This window comes from Epinephelus moara, chromosome 12 (assembly GCF_006386435.1).
Source record: "Epinephelus moara isolate mb chromosome 12, YSFRI_EMoa_1.0, whole genome shotgun sequence".
NCBI classification, from domain to species: Eukaryota; Metazoa; Chordata; class Actinopteri; order Perciformes; family Serranidae; genus Epinephelus; species Epinephelus moara.
Genome location: NC_065517.1, coordinates 24,558,688 through 24,574,294, shown reverse-complemented (window position 1 = coordinate 24,574,294; position 15,607 = coordinate 24,558,688). Strand labels below are relative to the sequence as shown.

At 42.3% G+C, this 15,607-nt stretch overlaps 1 protein-coding gene across 2 annotated transcripts in view; it reads left to right on the top strand.

The window, feature by feature from the left end:
• Positions 1–15,607, top strand: part of usta (uronyl 2-sulfotransferase a) — a 91,785-nt gene that overhangs the window by 53,341 nt on the left and 22,837 nt on the right. For both annotated transcript variants that reach the window (XM_050058771.1, XM_050058772.1), the window contains one exon: positions 5,138–5,293. In XM_050058771.1, the coding sequence (XP_049914728.1) occupies positions 5,138–5,293 (156 nt within the window). The remainder of the gene's footprint in view (positions 1–5,137; positions 5,294–15,607) is intronic.

Sequence of the window (15,607 nt, the reverse complement as noted above, 5' to 3'; positions counted from 1 at the left end):
GTCCAGTGAAGTGCTCCGATTCTGGGAAAAACAAGCATCAAGTGGAATCAATATGGTAACGACCTGTCATCAGATAATGCTGTAATTTTCCCCTCCAACGAGTTCCCTCTCTCCATCTCCACCCGACCACATTTTATGACATTTTCAAAATATAGTCATATAAAACATGATTTTCAGTCAGTCGAAAGGGGTCAGTTGAGGTGGTTCGGGCATCTGATCAGGATCCTCCTGGGTGCCTTCCATTTGAGGTGTCCTGGGCATGTCCCACTGGTAGGAGGCCCCAGGGCAGACCCAGAACACGCTGGAGGGATTACATAACTCATCTGGCCTGGGAACACCTTGGGGTCCCCCAGGAGGAGCTGGAAAGTGTTGCTGGGGAGAGGGACGTCTGGGGTGCTTTGCTCAGCCTGCTGCCCCCAACCCCGCCTTGGATAAGCGGCTGAAAATGGATGATTTTTCATTATTTAGCTGAAAGTGGTGTTAGCTTTGACCACATAAGGAATTTCGGCCATATGACTTTGAATCTGTCCACCCTGTCTCAAATATCTAGATAAAATGGGCAAAAAGACAGTGCTTGAGACATGTTTTCTTTCAGGTCTTGCATTCTTTGCATATGATGTCATACATCGGTACTGCACTGTCCAGATAGAGGGCAGGCAACTGGAGACAAAGACTACCAATACTGCACAAATCTTTATCATTTGCACCAGGGCTGCCCCCGACTAAGAACTTTCCTAGTTGACCAATAGTCGTCATTTAGGGCCATTGGTCGACGAGTTGCCCATATGTTTATGATATTAATTTAATTATTAAAGGGATAGTGCACCCAAAAATGAAAATTAAGCCATTATCTTCTCACCCATATGCCGAGGGAGGCTCAGGTGAAGTTTTAGAGTCCTCACAACACTTGCAGAGATCCCAGGGGAGAGGGGGTAGCAACACAACTCCACCTAATGGAGGCTTATGGCGTCCCAGATTCAAACGTCCAAAAACACATAATTGAAACCACAAAATATCTCCATACTGCTCGTCCGTAGTGATCCAAGTGTCCTGAAGCCCCGACATAAAAAGTTGTTTGGAAAAACGTCACAATGAGGCTAAAAACAGAGTTCAAATGACGTTTTGCTACCCCCTCTCCCCTTGGATCTCCGGAAGTGTTTTGAGGACTCTAAAACTTCACCTGAGCCTCCCTCGGCATATGGGTGAGTAGATAATGGCTGCATTTTCATTTTTGGGTGCACTATCCCTTTAAATGATATATTTTGGGTGGGGCAACACAATGGTTTGAGTTGAAGGTGTGAGAAAGAATAGTATCAGTAACATTGTTAACACTGTGCTACATTACAGAGAAATACAAAACCGTACTAATGAACCTTCATTAATATAGGCCTATATTTTATCTATAAGTGCACATCACACACTGAGCAAGCCGCCTGTTAATGACGCTGTCGGCAAAGCAGTAATGATAGTGCTAAGTGGCTAATGGGCACGTAGGTACTTCCATGTTTCAGATGAAACGTCATGTTTGTAGTCTACAAATGATGGGCAAATGTTTGACTGCAGTGTTTACATGTCACCTTGAGTTCGGCAAATAAGCAACCAAAAGACAATTTGCAGACTAATGACCTTTCTGGTCAACTAACATTTGGTCGACTATTAGGGGGCAGCCCTAAATTGCACTGTTTACAGCTGTTCCAATCAATCAAACTGAGAAAAAACAAGAGCCCCTTTAAGTCTAGAACACAGTAGGATGTAAAGGAGAGTAAAATTTTAAAAGAGTAACCGAGGAACAGTGGTATGTGGATCTAAAACGTGTCTGGGGAGCAGAGTCAGCTAATGTCAACCGTTAACATTAAAATGTTGTGTTTAACATGCCTCAAGTTGGGTGCTGTTAAAACCCAAAACCCAGGCATTTCTATAGACCTCTGGGAACTGTTGCTCTAGTAGGTAGAAAATAATTGCTAAAGTTAGCTAACATTACCAAATAACGTTAGCCTGACAGCGGTGCATTCATGTACAGAGCTGAAATATAAAAACACATTTACCCATCCGACCAAAAGCAAGATTGCAGTCATTGTAGTAGTGGGTTCAACCGCACATAAAACAATTATAGTCCACTAGGCTCCTGCACGCTTTCAGGAGCTCACCGTGTAATTTGTAAGAACGAAATCAGGCATCTCAGTCAAGTTGTTGTCAAAAAAATCCCTTCTTTATTTTGCATGGATCACATGCAAAATTTACTGACAATACCTGCCGCCTTCCGGTTCAGCCAACCCTTTAACGTAGTCATGTTCCTCTATTTCTAATTCACGCAGTGTATGTTCTCATTTTCTGCCCTCCATTTGAATTTCATAAGATAAGATAAGATAAGATACACCTTTATTGATCCCACAATTGAGAAATTCCAGTGTTACAGCAGTCAAGGGTAAAGAGTCAAATTAAAGATTTCAGTATTTAAAAACTTAAAAAAACTAGGCATGCAGAAAAAGTACAAAAGATACAAGAAACAGCAATAAATAATAACAATAATTATAATGAGCAGTGGATAAAAAAAGTGAGCAATGGATTAAAGTGAACATATTTGTCACATCAACACACGTCATTATAGTCACGTGATTGCAAACAAGGGCGTTCCAGTGCCCAGTCTGAACAGTGTCCATGGAATGACCTCTCTCCTTCCTGACTCATCTGCTCTCCTTCCTGTTGTTACTTTCCCTTTCTCTCTGCTTCAGAGAGGCTCTCACTGTTTTTACAAAGCCTGTGCTCGGGCGGAACTGCTGCTTTTGGAGGAGACAAGAGGAAATCGGCAAGTGTGTGTGGCCACGCTGAGCTCTGTGGTGTGAAAACTACTGTCTGCAGCACCAGAGCTAAGGAGCACTGAGATTAACTCAAGATTAATAATAATAATTTCATGTCACAGCGCAGAGAGGAATAAGCTTGTGAGTGTAACAGTCAGCCAACTATAAAACTAGCCAATTTGTTCATAAACTAGCCACCCTATAAGCCACTGAGCTGGTTAATTCGGTCGGTCAGACTTGCTTCCAAACACACAGTCTGTCAGTTATCCAGAAACTTCCCCCGGGAAAAGCACAATCACCATTCCAGACTAGGAATGCTGACAAGAATTTATCACTACCGCATTTTTCCCCCATCTGATTTACAGTAAAGCTGTATTTGAAGTGATGAGGGAGAGAGGTTTTAGGGTTTTCAAGGCAACACAGAACTGATCTGTCTTTGTGTTTTTTTGCGGTAGATCTCTATCACTTTCAAAAGAAGTCTTCCAGATGTCTTCTGAGTGACCTGTCTTCCTCTCTCTCATTCTTCCCTTAATTCCTTTAACTGGCCCCATTTCGCTGTCACCGGCACACTCGCTTGGATAGCCTTCATTCTTAAGGGGCCGCTTGTGTAAACCTCGTAGGCCCGTAGGGATAATTGCCAAATTAGTGCATTCTTGCTGCCCTCGTGCTAAAATGAGTCTCATGTTCAATACGCACGTCGGCCTCAACTTCCTCTTTCTCGCGAGCAGAGATTTACTGTCACAAGCTTTTTTTTTTTTTTCTGTTTTTTTTTAAAGAGAAACGTTTTTCACGCTCGCATCCACTTTGTTTGAGGCTCTGAATCATGGCTGAGCTACTTGTTTAATTGGTGAGTCATGAGGTGTCCACATGCTATAGCGTGTGTATGTGTGTCTGTGCGTGTGAGATAAAACACCGAAAAATTGCGTCAGTATCGCTCTGCAGAGCAGTCAGCAGAATCTCTGACTCATTGAGTTCAGTGGAGGAATGAGCGTATGAGGAGAGGAGATGAAACCATGCATGCCTACACTCAATCTTTGTGTGTGTGTGTGTGTGTGTGTGTGTGTGCGCGCGCAGCTGAAAGAGAATATGGTGCAGGGTCAATTGAGTCCAGCCCCAGGGAGGGTAGATGTGAGAAACAGAGGTCAAAGGTCAGGGAAGAGAATCCACACAGTTTAATGAACTTTAAGCTTTCGTCCTTTCTTCTCCTCTTGGTATCACTTTTCACTCTTTGTCTTCTTCTGTACAGTCCTTCAGGGCCAATTTGGTTTGACACACTTGTGCTCTACAACATGTGCTATAAATAAAATACATATCAGTAAAATTCATATAGCAACGTCTTAAAGGGATTGTTCGAATCTTTTGAAGTGGGGTTGTATGTGGTTCTTATTCACAGTCAGTGTGTTATGCACATGTGTTACAGTAGATGTCAGTATGTCTATATCACTCTGCAGTTACACCTCCTAAACACTAGTCAGCGGTGGGGTTTCTGTGAAGTGCTGTAAAGTTTAGTTGATTCAAAACACACATTAAACACACATTAAACATGGCTTAATAGAGACAATTTCAAGTACACAAATCAGCTTCACTATAACTCGCAGCATTCACAGACAAACACTTGTCTTTATCTGGACACATTTTCCCCACAAATACAACATGCTAATGTTTTTAGCACAAGCCTATGGCATTTTACATTGTATAAATTAGCTTAGCGGCTAGCAGACTTTTCCTCTTTTCATATGAAGCCAGGGACAACAGCAACATTTAACAAAGGTAACGTTACAACATCCGGCCAGCAACATTTAACAAAGGTAACGTTACAACATCCGGCTTCATTACAACTCACAAGGTTCACAGACAAAACAACTGTCTTATACTAAACACGTTTTCCAAACAAATATAACATGCTAACATTATTAGCACAAGCCTATGGCATTTTACATTGTATAAATTAGCCTAGCGAATAGTAGAGATTTCCTCTGCTCATATGAAGCCAGGATAAATCACACACCAGACTTAAAATGCTATTTTGTGGAGCCTTTATTGTCTTTGCAATTTATTGTTTCTTATCTGTGAAATTAAAGTAAATAAAAGCTTTGTTTCCACTGAGGGAAATAATTTCAGCTTACAGAAATAGACAGGAGGTCTTCGTTGCCGTAACGTGTAGTTACATTTGTGGGGAGGTGCATGTCAGGCTACGCCATAGCTACAACATTGAGTCAACGCAGAAGTATAAATCCCACTTAAGAGTAACATACAATAAGAAAGAGGTCAGTTAAAGCTATGTATCAATGGTTTTATTCTCTTTCTTTCTCTTTAAGTTTTCCTCTGTGTGTTTGCAGGTGCTCCCGTTCCCCAGCCAGGTGGTTTATAACCGTGTGGGGAAGTGCGGCAGCCGAACGGTGGTCATCTTACTAAGATTACTGGCTGAGAAACACCAGTTTAACCTGGTCTCCTCTGACATCCACAATAAAACACGCCTCACGAAACATGAGCAGGTAAGACAACAGAGAGGATGGTGCAGTAGGGGATGGATTTAAGGGTCAGAGGTTTGATGATATTTTGACATTTATCCATCATGTGGTTGACACAAGTAACTGTTACACTTTCAGTTAATTACATACACAAGAAGGGGCGTCGGTGGCTTAGTGGTAGAGCAGGCGCCCCATGTACAAGGCTGTTGCTGCAGCGGCCCGGGTTCGAATTCAGCTCGTGGCCCTTTGCTGCATGTCATCCCCCCTCTCTCTCCCCCTTTAATACTTACCTGTCCTGTGCATTAAAGGCAAAAATGCCCCAAAAAATATCTTAAAAAAAAAAAACAAAATTACATACACAAGAAGATGGAAGTTGGATGGGGGATTTAAAAGAATTAAGTGCCTTATAATTGCTGGAGCTCTTGATCACATCACATGATCTTCATCAGATTGTGTTATTCGCACAAATCACGGAAATACAGATGTTCAGATTTCCATTTTTGTATTTTTACTTGGGGAATATTTGCTCTTAGTCATTTATTATGCTGCTAACATCTGAGAAACAAACTAAATTAACATTTTTTTTATTGCTTTGGGCCCTATGGGAGCCTGTGGTTTTCCTAATCCCACTTCTGAAGCCACTATTTTATGTATTCATTCTCTCTACATAAATTTTCAGCCAGGTCCAAATCAGTTAACTTGTATTTAAACAGCCAGATTGAAGTCAGCTGCTGTTGTCAACTCTTTAAAGAAACAAACAGCATCCCCGGTATTGGTAACACGTCCTGTATTTGGGGAACAATCTTAAGTGATATGTATTTTGCACTTAACTGTGCGGTCACAGTGAACATAACAGCAGCAGGAGCTCATCCAGTGTTTGTGTTTCATTCAGTGTGAGAACAAAGCTGAAGAATAGGGAATCTCCTTTTATTACTTCCTGAAATATCTCGAGGACATGAGTGCTGGCTTTACAGAGGAAAAACTGCTTTCGTTTAAAAAACCGCAGCCTTTTGAGACACTGAGAGGGGCTCGCCTGTGCCAGCGGGAACGCCAGCGCAAATGTGCACAAAGCATATCGGAATGGCACTGACTTTTTTTAAATTTTTGATTAAACATAGTTTTTGTCTCATGATTATTTTTCCACTAATCCCTGTTTTCATAAAGTAAACACATAAGTAATGTAAATAAAAGACTTTCCAGCTACACTAGGGTCTGGGCACCGTGTGTTGTGATGCGAACATGACTAAACTGTAGTTCCAAAACAAGCCCTGATTTTGGCAGGATGGCTCACAGAGACCTGGCCATGACCAGATGGTTTAAGCTCAGGTTCCTGTGAGAGCAGCAGCTGTACTGAACAACAATCCAGTGTTTCAACCTTTTATTTATATAAAATTACCACAACAAACAGTGTCAAAATACTGCTAGACTACAAGTAAAATTCCTGGCATTTAATGTTTGACACAGGTAGAAGCACAGAGTCACTATCAGCAAACACAAATATTAAAAGTAGCACTCATAATGAACAAAGGCCCCTTTTTAGATCATTTGTCGGGGCTTTTTCCTTCAATATATAGCACTGTATTCATTGTGAAAGGAGGAGAAAGAGAAGAGATGACATACAGAAAAATGCTGCACGCTGGAATTGAACCCACAGCCGCTGTGGCAAGAACATTGCTTCCATATATGGGATGCCCGCTCTACTCACTAAGCTACTGGGTGCCCCACAATGCACCCTTTAAAGCTAAAATACTTTTATATGGTATGATAATCTCACAGCACAATTCTGTTTTTCTATTAACCCATTTAAAACCCAACTATGTTCCAAATACACACAAAAAATATTGTAATGGTGGATTTCTATTCTAAATGCAAACATTTTTTGGATAAGGATTCTTTCTGTCAATTCCAATGGACGCAGAATCTTAAAGCAAAAATCAGCTAATAGGAAAAACGACAATAAACAGTGTTTACAGACTGTTTTTCAACAAAAAACATTTGTTCATTTATTTTTCATGAATTGTTAACTCATATCAGTGAATAAAATGATGCTTTAAAACACATTGCATATATACTTTATATTGTCTTCATCATTACGACTCAATACATCCTCTATTTCTGAAGTATCTCCAGAAAACAGAATGTTAAAAATCCTCCGAGATGAATATTCTGTGAACATAATCAATAGGATGTATAGATTGATAAGGTTCATACTATCTTCTTATTTAGAGTATTTTAAGGCTTTCTTATATTCAGACAGACAAGATGTAAGGAGATGTGTTTTACCCGCTTGACAGTTTCAACTGAGACTCCAGTCTTTCTTATTTTGTTTATTACCTGTGCAAATACATTCAGAACTTTAAACTCTATGCTATTGGATCATAATTACTAAATAAAGGAGAATTTTACTACGTAATCTTTAACCATGTATTGACGTGCCCCAGTAGCTCAATTGGCAAACCATGAAACCACATGTAGGCTGCATCCTCAGCAGCAGCCCAGGCTCAATCATAACCGGCAGCCCTTTGCTGCATGTCGTCTCCTTTCCCACTCCTCCCTTTCCTGTCCGTCCCCAGCTGTGCTATCAAATAAAGACAGACAAAACCCCCCAAAAAAATCTAAAAATAAAATGTGATTGAGGTCAGTGATTTTCAGTACAAGTGAATGCAGAAGTATTTTAGTTCTTAGGAGCCAGTGCAAGGGCCAAGCTGCCTCATATGCACTTCTGCTTTTGACATTTTGCATTGATCAAATGTCTCTCTTAGTCATCCGTGTGTGAAAGTGACATAAGCGTGTGTTTGTGTGGGAGTGTTGCAGCAATGACTCACATCCTCATATGACGTTATTTACAGCATCCTTTAGGGATAAGCTACTGCTAACCACTCTTGAATGGTCAGTGGATGCTAAATATGTCCAACCATTACTGACCGATTTGGTGTAAACGTTAAGCCAATATTGAAACAGCCACTTGTTTATCCATTCATCACACCCTGAGACGCTGGCTGCACACACAGTGGCAGAACATCACTGGATTCATTAATTCTCTGGACATAAAACATCTCTGTGAATCGTACCAAGCAATGCTCCTCAGAAAGAGCGTGTGCATTCCAGTGTCTGTGCAAAGGGGGTCTGTAGAAGAGCGTACGTCTGTGCTTGTGTTTGTGTGCGATTCTGCGAAGTGTGTCTCCGTCTTTGTGTGTTTATTTGCATGTGTACTTCGGCGAGTGTTGACTTACGCAGATCCAGACGCGCGTCGCCTAAGTTTAGAGATGCTGGTCTCATCAGTTGTGGTTCTGGCTCTAGTCTGCAGTTTTTGGACCGTTTTTCCCTTCTGGCTCTCCCAGCAGTCCGTTAATGGGTTTGCCCAGGGTTGAAGCCTCGTGTGTGGGTTGCCAAAAAGTGAAGGTGCCTTATTCGTCTGGAACTTTGCAGAGCTTTTGCAGATTTGTGGCGTATAGTGACCCATCTGTCCCTTTGAGTACAGGGGGGAACAGGCTCCGTGGGAGAGAGAGGTTTAAGACATTTCCTGGAAGAAAAAAAAGTACAGAAACAGAAAGACAGCATCTTTATTGTAAGTGTGTCTGCGTTCATGTGGGATCCTGTTTCCTCCCTTTTACCAAGAACATTAACCAGCAGACAGATGCTCTACAGCCGTGAACCCTGTGCATCTGCATCATACAGCCGCAGATACGCAAACACTGAGAAGTGACTGGCCCCAGTACAAACACAGAATGTAAATAGTTATTCTCTAGTAGCATTTTACCAGCTACAATCAAAGCGCGTACACTGTACAATTTGAGCCCATTTTAGAAGTGTTGTTTAATTCCAACTTCCACTGTACAACTAAATCGTCCGCGATGTAAAGCCAAAGCTCAAGATTTATGTGCTCACACAGTGCGGTCCGATCATCAAGCCTTCACCTGGGTCCTCACACTGTATGGGTAGATAGACAATAAAACGGTCTGACAGCCCCAGTGGACACGTTCTGGCCATAGACAACTGTCAGTGAAGACTTGTTTGAAAGCTCCAGGACAGGTAGAAATTTGTTTGCTAGCATGGGTACGGTTCACAATAATGTGTAGACAGATGTCCCCGAAGGAGCTTAAAAGCGGGTTAGTCCAAGTTTCAATTCCCTTTCTCTCCTTCTCTCTCTAGCCCCTTTTACGCTGCCTGTTCAGGGCAGGAATATTGCGCCGTTATGCTGCCTAGCTGTTCTGTATATAAGGTACGATTGAAGAAAGGGGGGACAGAATGGTCTCGCCGTTAAGCTGCCACATAGGGGAGTAACAGCACCAAAACGGTGTCTGTATAAACATGACAGTCTGCTGGATGGAATCATGGACGGCACAGGTGTAACATGTACTACACGTGCGACCCACGGCGGAAGATTTAGAAAGTAGCTGTTAGCAGTTAGCGGCTAACTCAAAGAAAAAGAACAGCAGCCGTAAATGTCCGCAAATTGGGAAAACAATAAGATTCGGGAGCACCTTATCTTCCAGGCAGAGGACGAGATAAGCCTAAAATTAGTTTTAGAGTACATTAAACACAGATGTATATCAAAAACATATGTATAGGATAATGAAAAGTGAAAAGCAGTGGACAGGATTTTCAGCTTCTGCAGTCAGTAAGCGGTCATACAGTCAATGTCCATGCTGTGTATGAGTCCTCATGACATGGATGGCAGCTTGAGGGAGAAAGCTGTCGCAGAACTTTGTGGAACGGGTTCTGACGCTGCAGATGGCCCTTATGGCAGAGGAGAGAACAGACTGTGTGAGGGGTGGGAGGGGTCTTTAACAATTACAGAGGCTCTGCGTATGCACTGCCTCTTGAATATGTCTTGGATGATGGGAAGAGAGACCCCGATGATCCTCTCTGTGGTTCTAACAATTCGTTAAAACTGTTGGGTTATATGTAAGGCTGGTCTCGCCTCTTTTGATTCTGCAAAGCTGCGATGCAATGTATAATCACGAACTGGAGCGGAATGATGCAGCCGTCATTTGAATCTGTGTAAAAATGCAAAGGAGGGATAAAGAAGGGACTTTGTAGGGGCTCTGTGTAAAAAGGGCTTCACACACACATACGCACACAAGTTAGCAAGGTAGCTAACTGTACGATTGATTGAGTGATTAAAAAGGCAGTGACTGTGGGGAATCGACTTGTGGATCTACTTAAACTGTGCCAGAGCGTGATGACAGCCGACCAAACTTTCTGACTTGGCAGAAAGTCATCCAAATGTCTGAGGGCCAACTGACAACAGTTAATCAGGCCATGATCGGTCCTCGTTCTTCCCTGTAAACTGCACAGCAAAAGACACCTGACGAAACTGAAATTCAGACCAACTCTAAAATAAGTCGTGTGGCTGAAAATTTGAGTCGAAACAGACTTAAATTGTACAGTGTATGCTCAACTTCACAGAGAGTTGGATTAGTTGCTAGAAGAAGTTGAGATTTGGTTAGAAGTGGCTTCTTAAACTCTGAATTCAAGCCAGTGGTCATTTTTGTAACGTAAGCACTTTTTTTTAGATCGGGGATATTTATTTTGGAGTACAGCTCTGACTTCCTGTGTACTGTATAAAGACTCCTTTAAGCAGATAGAGTTGCTGATCCTCCTGGAGTCCTTTTCCGTAACGTCTGGCCTCCATATCTGTCTCCACCACAGGTGTCGATTATTTAGACTTCATTGGTTTTCGACTGTGATACAAAGAGACAAATCGAATTGAGTTGAACGCAGATCAGCAGTCGTGGCTTTCTGTGGTTTTTGGCTCTTCCTCCGTTTCCCCTGATGAGCCCTGTGTGGGCGCCACGGGGGCTCAGGAAGGAGGAGGGGTGGGGGGCAGGTTGCAGGTATGCCTGGAATCTCAGACTGTCCTCCACTTTCCCTCCCTGCAGCTCTCCCTGGTAAATGGGAGGGGGTCTGGCCAGACAGACCAGAGGGTAGGGTCAGAAAACACACACACACACACACAGGTCAGAAAACACACACACACACACACACACACACATAGACACACAGACACAGACTCACCAAATGTGCCAAATGTGCAGGGTCTGCACATCAAACTGGGCATGGGGGAGGGGGCGTCAGGGGTTAGCTCTGGGCTAATTGGTCTGGACTAATGGCTGAGGGGGGCAGTTTGCAGAAAATAAACTTTTTTTTTATGTAGCACTGAAATGAATTAATAGAGACAGAGCGAGCAGGAGGGACCCAGAGTGGTGAATTCATTTCTGCAGCACTAATGAAAGTTTAAAATTTTTCATTTTATAGCAGCAGAGATCCTCAGAAAGTGGAAGCAGAGTGAGTGGAAATGTACTGAGTTTATAGAGAAGAGGGAGGGTGTTAAACCCAAATCTGACTGGGGCCTCAGATTAACTTCTCTGTGTACATAAACAAGTATACATATTACAGTCGCTGTCCAAATAGTCTTGCTGTGACGTAACAGGTGCCTATACATAGTTTATGAGAGCAGGACATTCAAACAGGACATTTAGTTCCTTAGCTGATCGATGCGCTCTGCTGGGAAGGTTTTCATATAAAAGAGTGATTAAATCTGTTGGCATAGGACACAACAGAGCACAGTTTATGTTCTTCATACCAAAACCAGACAGCTCACACAGAGAAAGAAAGACTTCATTAGAGAAAAAACATTTATGGTACTTAGTATAGTCGTAAGCATTGATTTGAGAAAATAAGAACCCTTTAAATGGACCATCAGTGTTTTAAAGATGCTGTGTAAAGTGGTGCATTCATATTTTATTTATTTAATGATTTACTCCTCACATCAAGGGACGTTCAAATTGAAAAGATGAAAAAGAAAGTGAGATTTTCTCCAACTGACAGTGTGTTTAAAGTCTGTTGGGTGGTGCCACCACAGCCCCCCCCCCCCCACACACACACACACACACACACACACACACACACACACACACACACTCCTACAAATTAGTGCAATCAATAAGTCTTTATCTGAGAAAAGATGTTTGTTCTGAAGCAACCAGAGTTGCTCTCGCTTGGTGCTTTTCAGATTCTGTTTCCAAGGAATACTTCATTGATAGTGTTTTGGCTCATCAGCAACTCTCCCCCGGAGGCCTTGTCAGGAAATCACCTAGAAATCCTCCCGCAGTGCACAAGTGGCACAAAGTCTCTAAGGTGGTGTCCTGTCTTTTTCAGTCAAGGTTTAATAATCATAATAATAATCATAGTCTATCTCTTCAATCCTTGATTATATAGCTAAACATAGCTATATATACTAAAACTAAGTTACAAAGTGCTTCACATAAAACCAAATGAAAACACAGCAATGACAAAATAAAAGTTCTAAAAGAACGACATACAAATTAAATAAACAAAAAAAAAACCAATGACCCAAAAGGCAGTGCAATAAAAGGAGCTCTGTTTTCAGCTCAGATCTAAAAGAAGCCACCGACTCAGCCTGCCTTATTTCTGCAGGCAAAGTGTTCAGAGCCTTGGGGCTCTTAACTCAAAAGCTGTCTCCCTTAGGACTTGTGTTTTTCTTTGGCAGAAAAGCGGTGGCAGGGTGCTGGATAGTGCATCATCCCAGGGCTTCATTAAAAAAAAGCACTCCCAGGTTTTTTATTAAATGTTGTGCTGCGGATGGATTTGTTTCTGTGAAAATATCTTGACAGTATCGTTACTGTGGCTAGGTAGCTAACACTTTGTTAACAGAGGGTTGACTGGCCGACTGCCGGCGACCGTTTACTTGTAATATTTCTCAATAATGAGTTGACGACGTGATTTCGTCAACACCCCTGAAATTTCAATATGACGACTTTGACCATTACATCAGTTTTTATTGTCCCTCTTGGATGACTGCATTTATTCTGATCCTCACTTGGAGAGAAAACTAAAAAACTAAACTCCTGAACTTGCCTTAGAAGGACTAAATGCACAAACCCGATATTTAAATAACCCATGGAGAGAGACTCTCACTGCAGCCTGTTTTATTTTGTTCTGAAAATGACGGCGTGCAACCTCGTTCTGTGGACAAAAAAATACGATGAGGAGCCAGAAAATACAGTGAGGCTGGATGGAGCAGTGAGTGACAACAACTCCAACCACATTAAGGAATGCTGTTTATGGTGGAAATGCTAAACAGACGTAGGATCTGGGTACCATGTCTGGAGGGATACTGTTGGTTCCAAAGGTACCATACCGAAAGTGTTTGGTGGAAATGCAACTTGGGATAGACAGAAAAGTTCAGAGATTTTCAACTAGAAGCTCTCAGAGTGGCAGCACAAAAAGCTGGAGCACTCTGCTTCAAAAAAGAGACGCTGGGTGCAGTGCTTTTTCTCTAGGCATCTGCATACACTCCCCTCCCTTTGGGAGTAACTGAAAAAAGATGGCGGCATATAGAAAAAAGCTCTATGTGGACACAGTCCTTTAATCTTCAGCTGAGAGCCTGGAATAGATAGAAGGACGCTGCCCAGGGATCCTAAAATACGTTCAGGGTCGCACAGGGATAACAGATCTGAGATATATGGAGGATTCAGTCCATTTAGTGCCCTTTAAGTAATTAAAAGAACCTTGAACTATAATCTAAAACATTATGGAAGTTAGTGTAAAGATGTTAAATCTCGGTGATGAGGTCAAACATGAAACTAGTCTTGCATAGCCAGACTCATCTTTTCACTCTGTTATAACGGTGTGCATGAAACAACAACCTCCGAGCTAGCAAACTACACACCAAAACATCTTTTAATGTTTTATGTGGTGTTTTCTTTTGAGAGGATTTCGCTGCCAGAGCTCGTCCTCCCACCAAAACAATTTCTTCCTGACACTAATTTACAAAGGCACTGTTCCTGCATCATGGGCTTAGTGCCACTCAAGACAACTGTGATTGGTTTATAGACATATAAACAATCTAAAGCCATTCCTTTAGCACTGGCACAGCATAAGATCTGGCTATGCAAGAGACTAACACCTCGTTTCCACTTACGTATGTATACAGAGACGAGGCAACTGGAAGTCCAGTCATTACCATGGGAATCTCTGTGATAACTGGATGGCTAAAAATGGACAAAATTAGCTTCACCCCCATGGCTACAGGTAGTTTCTATCAGGTTTCTGTCCAGCTGCAAAGAAATGCACTTCCTTGCGTTGGACACTAGAGGCATCATCCATATATTTCCAAACCTACAGACACCAGCCACATACATAAGTGGGAACGAGGCGTAAAGGTTTTGTTCACACTGTTCTTTTCCCCGTTTTAAGTGTGTGATTGTGCCACTGATCTTTCAGCAGATGCTTGATTCTGCTTTCTCACTGGCCCTAACAAAAAGAAATGGAGAAATACTGAACTTCCACTGAACCCTCCTCTTCTGTGGCAGCCACGGGTTTCTTAACTGTGCATTTGATGTCAAGAAAACATGGAGTGTGGACTCCACGTAGACTGTGTCAAGCTGTCACACACAATTTAAAGTATTATTATATTATCTGGGCGAAGGTCCCTTGCTATTTTCATATTCATCCAGCTTTCCATGTCGTCTGCTTCAAGCCAGATGTCCCCAGTTTCTGAACCCACCCACACTTGTGCCTTCAGTGTGTGCAAGTTAGCATACCGACATTAGCATTTAGCTCAAAGCGCTGCTCTTTAGTTCCTCTGAACTGGTTTCAGCCTGAAGGGTCCATTAAGGTACATCTGAGGGGAACTCTATTTTACCTTCCATAACAGCGCCTGGATCAACGGGGGTATTTGAGAGCTAACCAAAGATGAAATGTTCAAGCATCTTTTTCATCTGTCTCTCCACATGCATGCCTCCTTTCCCCCCATTCCTCAGTTCCCAGTTCTGTTTTACCCTTGGCCTGTGTATTACTGTCTGGATAGCAGAGGGACTCATTGAATTCCCCTTGTACAGGGTTCAGCTGTTGTTCATTATTCCTTTGTGTTTACCCTTTTAAACTTCCACTTGTCAACTACTCATGTAGAGAACTATTTTTACTTTTTTCCCGTGCTTGCCTGTGTTTCCAATCTAGCCTGGCTGTTAGCTATTCAGACCAGCCTTGCCTCTCGCCAAAACTCTGACACTCTGCATCTCCGTGTTTCCTCAAAACCGATGGGTGAGGCCACACAAGGGCTGCAGGGGCAAAGTAAACACCCACCACTGTGGAGATATGGTTTTAATTCACATTAGCAGAACATCCGACTCAGTCTTGTTTTTCAATTAGCAAATTTTCATTTGGGAAGCCAGTGAGGGATCATGTCCTGATTTATGCAATACTGACACCTGCTTGTTGGTTAAGGAGCGTGCAATGTGGAGCAGAGGATTCAGGGAAATGGAATTTAACAAATTGAAGTGTTGCATTGCTTACTGGCAGATGATAAAA